General features: G+C 42.3%; 1 protein-coding gene across 50 annotated transcripts in view; it reads right to left on the reverse strand.

Annotated features, from left to right (window-relative positions):
* Positions 1–456: 456 nt before the first annotated feature.
* The window catches only part of RIMS1 (regulating synaptic membrane exocytosis 1), a 354394-nt gene continuing 340467 nt past the window's right edge, over positions 457–14383 (reverse strand). For 49 of the 50 annotated variants that reach the window (XM_077307073.1, XM_077306856.1, XM_077306846.1 and 46 more), the window contains 5 exons: positions 11573–11714; positions 9579–9691; positions 8023–8124; positions 3772–3911; positions 457–2709 (listed from right to left, as the gene is read on the reverse strand). In XM_077307073.1, the coding sequence (XP_077163188.1) occupies positions 2491–2709; positions 3772–3911; positions 8023–8124; positions 9579–9691; positions 11573–11714 (716 nt within the window). In that variant the 3' untranslated portion in view covers positions 457–2490. Of the gene's footprint in view, positions 2710–3771; positions 3912–8022; positions 8125–9578; positions 9692–11572; positions 11715–14383 lie in introns of those variants that run through there. The other variant, XR_013226078.1, reaches the window with a different exon arrangement.

A 14383-nucleotide genomic window follows, 5' to 3' on the forward strand; every position in this document is an offset into this window, starting at 1 on the left:
TTGATCAATCAGGGGTTCTCTACCATGGAGCAAAGCCCAGATTCAAAACAGCCTGCTTTCTCAATTCGATTCTTAAAATATTGAGCATTAAAAGCACTCTAAGATATCGAACAATAAAGGTAGAGTCACTCCGGATTAATCCTTCTTGCTGCAGAAGGAAAATTTAAATCGCCCAAAATCCAAACGGAAATTGTATTTTGTGTAGACGGCAGGGACTGAATCGACCTGGGATTGGAATAAAAGCACTGTGCAGTTTACACTCTGGTCTTCTGTGCAGGATAGCTGAAAGGGCAGTGGAAAACCCTGTATGCACTCAGCTTGAAGAGAATCCCAGTGTAAGTCCTTCCTTCATTTTCATCTGGATGAGACTCCTGGAAAATCCTGCACTGAGACACGCCCCCTTCAGTCCTGCAAAGACCACTTTCATGCACACTGGACACAAAACCACAACTACGATGAACATGAAAAGGAAATTTTATTAAACATGTCTACAGAACGTGAGTTGGAAGTTTCATTTAAAAGCACAGGGGAATGTTAAGACAAGTGGTTGAAATAGAAAGGTACTACCGAATCATAATTAATTCATTTTTGGCCACTAAAAGACAGAACGGAATCTCGTAGTGCACCAGTGCTTCAGTTCTTCCTGCTCAGCAGGTCGAGCAGTAATCAATCTATGCCCCAGGGAAACATGGGCAGAATAGTTCTGGCAATGTTAAATAATATTTGTAATAGTTAATAAATAGTTCACTTGGTGCAGGCAGTTATGTCTATGAAGGAAAACCTAATTGTGTACACAGTTTCTACATGTGTTACAGCCCAACAGTAGGAATCTACACCAAAATATTTATTAGAAGGAATTTGGTCCGTACTACATCACGTTTTCCATAGGGTAAAAAATAAAGTCCATCTATAGACATTTAGCACCAGACTGACTGACAGAGCCTGGCTAAAACCCGCAAAATGTCTATAAGAAAAAATGGATGGCTTAGATTTCTTGGTTACTTCATTAGAGTAATTACGAGCAAACTGTACAAGTACATGCAACATACAACCTGGCCTATGTAGAACTAACATACATTATTAAATAATCTCTTTTGTTTCTTTTTCCTTTTTTCCTTTTTTACAAAACGTGCATGCAGCTTTGAACAGTTCCAAGTCATGCTGCTCTATTTTGTGAGATCACAAAATTATTGGCCCATAAAAGGAGGAATAACTTCTCAATGCACCTGCACATTCTGCAGTTTTTAGCACATTTACAGAAAACACAAGGGATTCCAAGGCCAAGAAAGAACCAAAATGAAATAAAATGCAAGTTGTTTTTTTTTTACTGCACCTTTGCCTCCCCCCCCCCCATAAGACTACTTTTTGTTAAAAAACTCAAGCTTTGTGCTTGCATCAGTCTCAAAGAAATGTAAACTGAAATCTGATAAAAAAAACAGTAGTAAGTGCAGATTATTTCAACTGGAATTTCCAGTGAAAAACTGAACAACTCATACCATGCTCTAACCAGGACAGACAAATGTGTCAAAAGAGACACGTTATTAGAGAAGCCTGGGTACAGCTGAAAGTGTCTGATGCTCAACTCCATTCCTGGTCAATATTTGGAAAGTCAATTACACATTTAAACACAAGAAGACAATGACTTTTCTCTTAAGATCTGGTAAGACAATCATATTACAAATATCTTTCCCAATGTCCAAATGAAAACCAAAGCTGCTTTAAAAAAATCATATCCCCTGCATTAGTTGTAGCTGTAAATCTCCCTCATGCAAAATATTCATAAAACATAAGAAATTATGATGTACAATGCAAATATATTCATTTTTTACATTGAATAATGATGAAAAACTGTAATGAAAAGAATACATTAAATTACATGATGGTAATTCATTCTGGCTTTACACGCTGGTTAGAAGAACCAGAACTGAGGAGCAACGAATGTATTATTGGCATACCATCTGGCATATCTGGCAAGTGAACACTTTTGGAGATGCTTACAGAGAAGTACTTCAGCCCTTTTTGGTTCAACTTAGAAAAAGAAAGGAAGGGTCTCTGTTAGCATCATGAAGACTTTTACCTAACTGGCAGAATAACACAGCAAAAACAAGTGGAAGTAACATGTACAGGAACACGAGGAAGTTAACACTGTTGTGGTCTATGTAAAAAACAGCAACAATAACGAAACAAAATTAAAAAACAAACCCAAAAGGGAAGAGTGAGCATTTCCAGTTTGATCTAAAAGATCCCTCTTCATTGCAATTATAAGCATCAGGGACTTTTTGCCAGATAGATTGTATTCTGATATACTGTTTTGTTTGGTCAACTCAAGCCAACAAACCCATACATATTTTTGGATAAACTACTACAGGCAAAATTAAAATGATTGTCTTTTTTTTAAAAAAATGCTCCTCATTGTTGCAAATAGCTTCCCCACGTTGTTCTCTTGAGTGATTAGGGCTTTGTTAGAGAGCACCTGCTGTTTTGTTTAAACTAAGACCGAATGCAGGGAGGCCCAGTAGAACTTTCCAGGGATGACTGGGAAGCCCTGCGAGTCAGAGGAGTCAACGTTGGATCCACCAGGGAGGATGGTGGAAATAATTTATACCAGCCTATTACAACACTGGACAAATCAAGTTCTTCCAGCAGGATCTGTGCAACTCCCATGAAGCATTTGTGATCCATCCGGCCATAGTCTCCCCAGACTATCACCTGCAAAAACCAAAAGACAGAATCAACAAATATACTGTTCAATGAATATACTGGTCTGAGCCTCCAACTAGGATTGTGCGCTTCAGTCACTGAAATGGCCATTTGAGCCTGAAGCAGCCAGCGTAGCGGCATGGGGAGGAGGGACAGTGCCTATGGCGGCATGCCAGTTGGCACTGCCCTCCCATGTTGCGGCGCTGGCTGCTTTGAGCTCAAACGGTTGCTTCAGCCAGCCTGGTGTAATGGTTAGGAGTGAGGACATCTAATCTGGCATGCTGGGTTCGATTCTGCACTCCCCCACAGGCAGCCAGCTGGGTCACCTTGGGCTCACCACAGCACCAATAAAACTGTTCTGACTGAGCAGTGATATCAGGGCTCTCTCAGCCTCACCCACCCCACAGGGTGTCTGTTGTGGGGAGAGGGAAGGGAAGGCTACTGTAAGCCTCTTTGAGCCTCCTTCGGGTAGAGAAAAGTGGCATATAAGAACCAACTCTTCTTCTTTTACCTCCAATATCTGAGCAGTAGAAAGGTCATGGGATAACACTACTAAGTTTTCTTACAGATATAGGTGTTGTTTCTATGATTTGGGGGAGTTTTAATCCCCCAAACCATGACCTCAGTAGCCTAGGCTAGTCAGATCGGGGAAGCTCAGTAGGATTTTTATTTATTATATTTATATACCGCCTTCCCCTACAAGATTGCCATAAAGTGGCTGTGACTTGACAGCAAAATAAATAATAACACTTTTTAAATTTCAGATTTTTTTGCAAGCTTGGAAGTTCCTTCAGGTTTTTAGAGAAACACACCTCCCATTTGGTCCTAGCTCCATTTTGTAGATCTATTGATCTGCACTCTTTAAACTGCTACAGAACTAGATATACAATGATAAATTTCCAATGCACTGAGTTGGTGTAATCTAAGATTCCCTGTTTCTTGATAAATGACCTATACCAAATTTGATAGAATCTAAACCAACTGGTAGAAGGAATACACTAATATTTTTAAGTTTTACAGTCCTTACACTGGCTGAATCAGAGACTGAAACAATATGACATATTTACTGACCTGAAGGACTTTACCATGTGGACTTTCATCAAAAACTAATGTCTGTTGGTATAAAGGATCAAGGGTTTTCCTTGCAATCCTTGTCTTTTTCTTTGCTATGCAAGCCCCGTTTTCCAATAGATACACTTTGACATACGGAGCTGTAAAATATAAGCAACATCAGTTTTAAGGGCTAAATTAAGGAGACCTTTTTTCAATTTATCTGTATGTGAGCAAGAAAATTATAGAGGAAAACTGAGGCTCCAAAACTACCTAAATTGACTACATTGAAATAGTTACCCCTGTCATAAAATTATCTGCCATATTTTTTATAAAGTTCCACACATTTGACAATCATAACCTATTTTATTTGCATGATGATGTGAATGGAATTTTATGCAGAACATACATGAGGCACTTGAAAGTAGTCACTTGTCTTTATTTGCAGAAAAGAACAGATGTTCAATACTAGTACAATTATGCCACCCATGACCATACTTCCGATGATGTGCTGGCCCTCTGATTGCCCGTCAGTGGGAGGGCCAACTGAGGGCCACTGGATGGCAGCCAAGTCCAAATGCCTTTTCCCCCTCCTCACCACCAGTGGAGGGTGGCCCAGCCTAGCTGTCTCCACTGTGGAGGCCTGCTGCTCTTGCCAGCCTCCTCACTGCCACTGGGGGCAAGGGGGGGGGCAACTGCATTCTCTGTTGAGGCTTTGCCACTCTCCTCGGCCTCCTGCCAGTAAGTGGTAGAGTGGGTGTCCTGTCTGCTTTTAAAGTGGGCTTCTCTACTAGTTCAGTACTAAAAATGGTTAAAGTATAATTACATCCCTTTTGACACAATTGTTTCATGTCTCATTGCTAAAAATAAAAATCTTGCCACAGTTTCCATTATTTAAGGATTTTGGTTAGACATTAAAAAGTCTACCTTGTGCAAAATGCTGCAGCTGGGATATTGACTGGAGTGGGTTGTAGGAACCATATGGCTCCAGTCTTGGCCTGTCTGCACGGGGTCCGTATCTGTTTCTGAGAACATGTTGCTGGTATTGCCCTTTAAAGGCCCATAAGTACGGGACCAACATATCTGAAGGACTGCTTACTCCATTATGAATCTACTGACTTCTAGGCCCTGCTATGTGTGCTTTCTAAATTTAGGTGGGTGGCCTCCTTAGAATCATAGAGTTGGAAGGGAACTCCAGAGTCATCTAGTCCAACCCCCTGCACAAGGCAGGGACTCACAACTGCTCCTTGGTTGTGGCATAAAAGTCAGCGTCTCCCCAAAGAAACCTTCCTGTCTCTTTCTGTTGCCAGAAGTTTTTCTCCTTATTGTATTTCCTCAGTGATCCCTCCTTCCTGCTTTATGTTTTTGTTTTTATATTTTGTATGTCTATTTCAGTTTTGTCTTGGTTTAATTAATTTTTTGTTTGGCTTTAATAGTTCTAAAACACATTTTTGTTATGTTTTTAATTTGATAGGTACCTTGGTGGTCTTGATGAGGGCAAAAGACAAAACATAAATTGTGTAAATAAATTAATTAATAAGAGGTTGAGATTATTAAACACAATCTATGTATTGATTGCTATTGGTAAGGATGATAATTCTGTGTACTTAAAACATTATTCCTAGGGATCGGCATGAACCTAAAAAATCCAGTTTAGTTTGAGGGGAAGTGCATGGATATGAAATCAGCCAGTGAAATGGCTCACAGCCATTTCAGTCTAACATTGGGGTGGGTGTGGATTTGCATTGTTCAGTTGTTAGGTTTAAATGGCTTGAACAGCTGAACTAAACAAAAGTCTGGTGAATGTTTGGGAAAGACACCTTCTCCGAACCTTAGTTCAGAGGCTCCAAACCAGGTGAAGTTCATGCTGAATTTTGGATTGTGAACTGGTTTGTGCCTGTCTCTAAATTTATTACATCATTTCAGAGAGACCAAGAGGCAAGATCTGAGTTTAATCCAGATGAATTGTCAAAATAACAACATTGAGAAATATGTTATCCCCTGTTCTGGATGGCGTATACTTTACTTAATAGTAAACTAGTTTCAAAGCCCATTTGTAAAAATGGGCTTTGAAAGGGGAGTGCGGGGGAGACGGGCGGGTGCAGGCAGGCAGCCACCCACCCCGATCTATGACAGGCACCCTGGCGGGAGTGGTCTGGGCAGGCCTGGCAAGGAAGGGGAGGCAAAAGCCGTGGGGCACTCACCTGGCAGGGATCCTGGGTGCTGGGGACGGTGCGGCCGTGGGGCTGTGGGTGGCAGAAGGGCGGGAGACACAGTGTAGGAGGGCGAGTTGGGGTGTCAGGCGTCGGGCATCATCCTCTGCCCATGGAGGGCCTGGTGGGCAAGTAGCGCAGCTGAGGGGTGGTGGGCAGCGCGGCAACAGGGAGGCTGTTGCGGCAACAGGATGACACGCATGCGTGGTGGAGGGGTGGGGCAGGGCTGCATTGGGAAAGGCAACCAGGCATGCGCCAGAGTCAGCGCATGCCTGGTTCAGTCTAGCGCCATGGCGGCGGCCGCGAAGGATGCTACCGGAAAGGCAGGAAAGGGCGTTGGAGGTGGAGGACGGGGGAAAGGTAAGGCCGCGCGGGGTGAGTGTTGTTCGGGTGGGGAAAGGGACAGACGGGGTGGGGTGGGAAAGGCGGCAGGCATTGTGGCATGGCAGCGGGGTCAGAAGGGGTGTTGGGTGCGAGGGGGCATGTAGCTGTGGGTGGGTGCGGGCATGTGTGTGGGTGTGGGTGCGTGTGTGTCGTGGTGGAAGCGGGGGCAGGGTGGGAAGGGGTTCTGAGGGGCGAGGGGGGTAATTGAGGGGTGGGTGGGTGTTTGCATGTATGTGTGTGGGTGTGTGTGTGTAGGAGTGGAAGCGGCAGCAGCATGGGAAGGGTTCTGGGGGGGAGGTGGGTCTTTTGCGGTGGGTGGAAGCATGAATGTGTGTGTGTGGGTGCGTGTGTGTCTCATAGAGAGGCACGGCGTCATGGGAAGGGGCTTGAGGGAGAGGGGGTAGCTGTAGCTGTGTCTGAGCCTTGGGGCGGGCGGGAAAGGAGCAGGGACGCTACGTCAAAGACCTGTCCCGAGGGCAACGGGAAGGTGCCGGGAGGGCTCACCGTGTAGGAAGGCTGCTTGTCTTTCTGCACAGCAAGTCCCCTGGCGGGCGAGGCCGGGCCAAGCAGGCAATGGGGAGCCGCGCGATTGCCTGCTTGGCCCTCAAGTGGCACTCGGAGGGGTGAATCAGGGGCCGCGAAGCGGATTCGCCCCTCCAAGTTTTTATCACGGACAGAGCCCGCCCTAACTCCTCCCCATTAGCCCTTAGGGAGGAGTTAGGGCAGAGGAGGAGTTAGGGTGCAGGAGCGGTTAAAGATGAGTATATTTACAGTTTGGTGGTGCTCCTGGATCCAGGCCTCTTATTGGATTAACAGGTGGCAACACTGCCCAGAGTTGCCTTTCAGCAACTTCAGCTGGTGAGCCAGTTGTGGCCCTTCCTGGACACAAAAGATCTTGCCACTGTGGTAAATGCTCTGAAAACATCTAGATTAGACTATTGCAGTTAATTGCATATGGGGCTGCCCTTGGAGACTATCCAGAAGCTACAGTTGGTACAGAATGCTGCAGCCAGAGTATTAACTGGAGTGGGTTGTAGGGACCATGTCACTCGAATTGTGTTCCACATATACAGGCTTCCAATTTGCTTCTGGATGCAAAGGTGCTGGTATTGATCTTTAAAGGCCTTTACCACCCTGGACAAACATATCTTAAGGACTATCTTCTCACATATGAATCTACCTGCCCACTCTGGTCATCCTTGGAGGCCCTATTTCAGTTGCCCCATAGACAAATATTTACCTGAGGAAGCGTCTTCTCTGTCACAGCACCCAATCTTGGAACTCCTACCTCAGGGAGATTTGTCTGTCTCCCTCTATTGATGTATGTTGCCAGCAGGTAAAGTCTTTGTTTTCACTGGCATGCCCTCAATAATGATTTTTGGCCCTCAATTTTTGCTTGTTTATTTCTAATTTTAATTTAATACTTTAACTGTATTTCAATTGTTTAAATGGTTTAATGTTTGTATGGTCTCTGTGTTGTGGACCCTGACTTGATGGAAAAGCAGAGAAAAATGTTTTAAGAAGAAGAAAAACAACAACAAGTAATGTAGACCAGTATCATACGAGATGAAGGAGCAGGCATGATTTCAATGATGCCCACAAAGAAATGAATGCTGAGAAGGAGGGGGAGAAATTATACATTTTGCACAATCTTATTGTGTAGAGCTGTGCTTACCTGGGGTAGATTTAGAACCAGGCTTTTGTGTGAGGCTTCGAGCTCTAATAACCTCTACTTCTAACTGGCCTTTCTTATCTACCATTCCAATCTGAATGTCACCTGAAATAGAGGGACATTGGTAAACAGCACAACAATGGATCTGCAGTTATGCATAGAAATACACATTTTTCAAGAAAAGGGACTAGTCTTTCAAATCTCCTAAACTGAACTCCAGTTGACTGGCAGCTTAATCCTACTCTTTTCTATTTGCAAATGAAGTTCCATTGAGGCTACTGGGATCCACTTTCTAAGGAGTCTGAACATTTCAGCCCCACATTATTCTAACAACCAAAGAATAAGCAAATGAAATACAGTGTTTGTTACTGATAACTTCAGGCATCTATTTATTTGATTTATATAATGCACTCCCGGGAACCAGCTCAGAGTGATATGCAACAAAAAGAATAACAGTAATATAATTGACATTCTGGACTTGGGTCTGGAAGCAGACAGGGGTGGATGTTCTTTCACTAATAGTTTTTAAAATGCCAAAGTCAGCTCAAGAGCAGGTTACAGAAGTATAAATTACAAACTTCACCCAGGAACAAACATAAGGTTGTTTTTTTTACTCAGTTTATATGTATCAGCAGGGGGTGCCATAGCACAGTCCTCCCCAAATAGAGCAATTATTTGTGTACCCTCAAATAAGTCTTCAAAGCATTAGTTTACAAAGCTAAGAAAGTCTACTAAAATTCTGCTTATCTGTTTTTCTGGATAAACCTTATATGAATTGAGTTGAAAACTGAATTGAATAATATCAGTAGGTTAAAACATGATTTGATATGTAATCTTATTGCAGATCTAAGATGGAATATATTTTCAAGTTATCCCAAAGACATCAATCCTGTCAATTTGTCTCTCTGTAAATCAATGAGGGAGGTAAAAAAATCAAACTGTTGACAGATGATTACTGAGCTCTAAAGAAAGGTAAAGTAAACAACTGAGAAGTTGGCTCACAAGTAATACAAGAAACTGAGACAGTCATAAAGGGAACTGATGTTTCATTACGCAATTAGCTTATACTCCTGGATCAAAACTTCAAAAACATTCTCCCACTAAGGTCAAACAGATCATCCTACTATGCTTAATGGAACGGAAAGAGAACATGATAGCATACTGAGGTAAACCCCACAATCCTGGCCTTCTACAGAACTGTTTACAGATTTAGTGTTCCATAGAAAATTGAGTCATTTCTCTTTGACCTGACTGCAGTCATCAGCAAACAATGAAGGGAGTGATCTCAAGATAAATGAGAAACATGGAAAACATCTATAAAACTAAAGTATTTTCTCCTGTGTGCTCATAATATGTGTTCCTTTTATCATTGTGCATAACAAATGTCTACCAAAATACAATGAGCGACTAGGAGATTAATCAACTGGAATGAAAGATTATCAATATTATCAAATAGGGCAGAGAATGGTCCAAGTAAATACAGTCTATGGAAACACAGCATCATAAAATAGTGTCTGGGGTTTCATATGCCATCTAAATGAAAGCAGATCTACTCTTACCCATGGCAGGAGTTGCTAAGGTCTGTCGACCTACTAACTGGGCAGGTCCAAGGCCATCAAGGAAATCACTGAACTGACTGTCAGCACCCAGCCGAACTCCTGGAAATATAAGGCTGGAGTACAACAAACAAAGAAAAGGAGAAACATGTTATGATCCACTTCTATAACTGCATAGCCTTGAAAAATGTGCAGCTGCCAAATGCCATGAAGAAACAGAATAACATATTGCATGGGATATAATGAATGCTGAAAAAAGCTGCAAAGCATGGAGTTTTATTCCTTGTTCAGAGTGACCTCCTCATAATAAGTGACATGTGTTGAGTGCCACATTTATAGCAAAGTCTAGGCATAGCAGCAATGGATATGTTGCTGATGACCATCAATCAAATCATCTATGTTAGATGTTGGACAGCTGCAGCTAATTTCTGTATTTAATTGCATTTAATCTGCCTTATATTTTCATAGACACTGAATTAAACTACTGACTGAGTGGATTTTTTCAAAACTTCTGCAAATTAAAAAAAACATATTTCCATATAAACTGTCAAGTCAATAATCATTCAATCTTGTATCCCACCCTTCTGGGTAACAACGTAATTGCCCACATCTCCCCCTAGTGTTAAACAACTACTGACTGAGTGGCTTTTTTCAAAACTTCTGCAAATTAAAAAAAACATATTTCCATATAAACTGTCAAGTCAATAATCATTCAATCTTGTATCCCACCCTTCTGGGTAACAACGTAATTGCCCACATCTCCCCCTAGTGTTAAACATCTTATATCCCTCAATACACTTAATGGAAAACCATTTTGTATATAACCCTTGAATTAGCGTGAATCTAATTTATTGCCACCATGCCAGGAAATGCTACAATTTCCCCATATTAAACCACTATTAAAAGGGACAGGAGATCTTTCTCTAGGCCTGCTGATAAACCTAATTAGAAGGCAGACATTCCAGGTCCTCCCTTTCCTGCTTGGGCCTTCTTTTCCTTGCCTTGCGTTCATCTGATGTTGTTCCTGCCTCAGAGTCAAGGCACTCATGCTGCAGTGGTAAAAACAAAACCAGGACTTCTTCAGTCTCTGATTGAACCTGCAGATGACTAATTAAGATCCTCCTCACAAACCCTGCTGTGCATGCCTCCTCTCCTTAACATGTCTACAGTACGTCACCCCAAGTGAAGACCCAAGACCACCATATTTAGGTTGAACTAGTTTAATTAAATGACAGAGCTATTAGTATCTTTAAATGCAGGATGAGCTGGGCAGCCAACAGTTACCCTCATTTATGCAATTACCTCCTGGCTGCCAATTTGGCTAACGAGTTTGCTTAAGCTTGACTGTTTCTGAACATTCGAAGAACGTTCGAAGAACGAAAGCCTGCTGATCCCAAGCCAAGGAAACCAAAGAAAAAGAACAGCCAGCGGTTGTATAATAAACTTCTTCAAAATCAAAGTCTCAGTGGATTTTCTCAAATGCTTTATTCAGCAGGACAGCACTCCCTGTTAAATAAAGTATTTGCGACTGGTTTTGAAGAAGTTTATTATACAGCCACTGGCTGTTCCTTTTCTTCGGTTGCTTTTGAACACTGTCAAGAGCTACCAAACTTCACCTCCATCTCACGACATTTCACAGACAGCTGCTCACCTGGGAGGAAGCAGGCAGCCTTTTTATGGCCTCTTTAAGCCTTTTATCCACAGGCTGGAAATTAACAGCCATTACCATTTCAGTCTTTTGCCTTCCAGGTAAGGACAACACCAACTTGGATTTTCCAGTATTGGTAACACACCTGTGGAATGCCACTTACCCTACTTGCTCTTAGGTGCCAGGCCAAAACACTTCCTTTTACCCAGGCTTTTAAAGAAGGTATTGGTCTTTAAACATTGTTTATACTAGTGATTGTAGTTTGTGGACTGTTTTATAACTATCATGTTAGGCTGCTAAAAACACCTAAGATTTGGATGGGTCTTGATTACATGAGGCTTCAACTTACTTTCCCTCAGAGCTGTAACTGTTGATGCTGCCATCAGTTGACTCCCGACTTGGCTGCCGAACCATGCGACTTCTCATTTCCGCTGCCATACCTGTCTCTGTGCTTCTCTGGATCGTGCTTTTTAGCTTCTTGTTTCCTGTCTCTAAAAGACAAAGGAAAGAGAAGCAAGAGCCAAAACAATTTAGGTCTTTAAAAAAAATGTGTGTTCATCTAGATCAATGAGATTTGTGGGAAATTAAGTCCTAATATAGTTACTACACATGTGTATTTTGCATTGTTGAGAACATGGTTTAATGATGGATTGGGCCATTCTGTACATGAACTCTGATCTCATAAAGAAAGAACAGCTACCAATGGATCAGTATTTGTTTTCCTTTTAAAGGCATCAGTGCTATAATCTGCTAAACAACCTATGATATTTTATACAGGATATTTTGGCACCATATATGTTATCTCTAATATATTCCACTGAATGTTCTTTAAATAATAAAAATGCAGTAGTTCTTATTCAGGCTTCTTACACACTTGTACATGATCTTGTAAACATTTCAGATATCATGCTGAAATTGGCAGCACAAAAGCAGCCACCCTTCATGGTTTCTAATCCTTATCCATTGTTGTTCCTCTATATATCTATGAAACAGCCTAGGGGGTGGGACGTGTCTGGCTGTTGGAATAGGGCTAATCAGAGTGCAGCCAGCTATTCCTTGATTGGCCCTGCCCCTGCAGCTCCCGCCCTCTGTCCCTGGACTCTAGCCTCTTTGCTCTCAGATGCCTCAGTGCCTGGAGCCAGCAGCACGTAAGGGGAGAGGGACCTGGCCAAGGGATTGTGGTGGATGGCCTCCTAACAAGGGCCTCTTGGCCTGCTAGGCTGGGCCTTTTGACGAGGGCCTCCCAGCCTGCTGACTACCTGCTAATGAGCTCTGTCCCGGCCCTGCTACTGAGCTGCCCAGCCCACGCCCGCCCCCACTTGATCTGGCTGCGAGCTGCTGCCCAAAGCCACCTTAAGCTGCCTGGCTGAGGACCAGGGGAGGGGGCCCTTTCAAGGCCCGTTCTTAGGAACGGGCTTTTAAGCTAGTAATTTTAATATTGTTTAATTTATAGTCCTTTGCCTGCTGATATCAACTGTACAACTTTACATTTCAATAGAATACAATTATTGTATACTTATAAACCTTGGAGCTTCTCAAAAGTTTAGGACTGTCAGGTCCATCCTGGCAACCGGGGGCTTCCCTAGAGAAACGGTGTCATTACACTGCAACACCCAAATGATACTTTGATTTTTGGCACTGGTGTGATGACATCACTTTCATGTAATCACTGGCAACACTTTGTCTTTCTAAGTCCCCTCACAACCGACTGATCAGTGACTGGGGGCAGGGCATGGTGATGGGGAATCCCCATTTTCACTAGGGAGTCTGACAACCCTACAGAAGCTTCTAGGGCATCCATCTTACAATATGAAGCCCAGGGCAAGACTTTTAAAACAGCTTGGGTCCTGATTTCCTGGATCCAGATTGCTTTCCCTGCAGGCACACAGCACGGAATGCCCATTTAAAACCCTGCGGGGGCCCTACTTGGCTTGGGACTGTAGTGCGGAGGAGTAAGGACCTTCCTTCTGCACCATTTTCTTGAGCTGAAAATGGCTCCAAGGGATAGTTATTTGCCCCTCTTTGGGGCTGTACTGCAGTATTTCACACAGGTGCAGCTGTAAAAAAAGGAAACCAGGACATAACTCATTAAAAATCTTATGCAGTTTGACTTTCCATAACAGCAGACAAGCTGAAATATAACTTCTCCATTATTACAGGTGTTCTCCTCTACGGCTTAGCGACACATAAATGTCAGGTGAGATCACTCTCTTGCACTCCCTGTTTTTGTGGAGTAATGGTGAGGGCCAGCAGGCCAAGTTCCTTGAATGAAATGAAGTGGTTAATAAATAATATTCCCTGGAATCTTTTGACAGTCACATGAGTTTCAGGCTGATATACAACGGTACCTCGGCAGATATTTACATGAAAAAGATTGACTGAAGGTAGAAAAATGAAAATTGCTAACGTAAAGAAAACCCTCACTGCCATAAATCCTAGCTTTACTTTAATTGCCATAGTGCAAAGAGAAACTTTCAATACACCAAATAAAGTGGCATGCTATGTAAAACAAGTAGAATAGAACTGCCCAGCTCTACCTCGCTTGCGTGTAAAAGACACTGAAAATCTCTTGCTTTATTAATGCAAAGTAATCCATTTCCTTTATTACTATAATATTCCTCCAATGCTAGAGGATGAGAATACTCTGGGATTAATGCACTATGGACAAAAAAATTGGGAGATACATTATTGGGAGATATAGAATCATTTGCCCAAGATCACCCAATGGCACAGTTCCAATCAAAGTCAAGATCAAAGGCTATGAGATGAGCTATTCCACTGCAATAGTTCACTGGAACACATAGTAAGGGTATTAGTACACAGGATGGTTAGACAATACTTTAATGATTTTCATTTTCTTGGACATTCTGTAAATAGCAAACATAAATATTAAAAGTAAATGTGATTTAAATGCACATGTATAGGTAAAAACTCATTGATAAATCTGATTTTTTGACAGTACGATAAAGATGACAGATATGTGAAAAGTTTTTGAAAACACTGACAAGACATCACCCTCTCTGAGCATGTTGTTATAATTGAAAAACAATCCCTTTTTCAACTGGGAAGCCATTTTCCCTGTTGATTGGGCTTCCAATCCCTATTATATATTTGGCTGTGAGACAGATGACACAAATTTACAGATCTTGTTATATAGACA

The sequence above is a fragment of the Paroedura picta genome, chromosome 1, assembly GCF_049243985.1.
Source record: "Paroedura picta isolate Pp20150507F chromosome 1, Ppicta_v3.0, whole genome shotgun sequence".
Taxonomy (NCBI): domain Eukaryota; kingdom Metazoa; phylum Chordata; class Lepidosauria; order Squamata; family Gekkonidae; genus Paroedura; species Paroedura picta.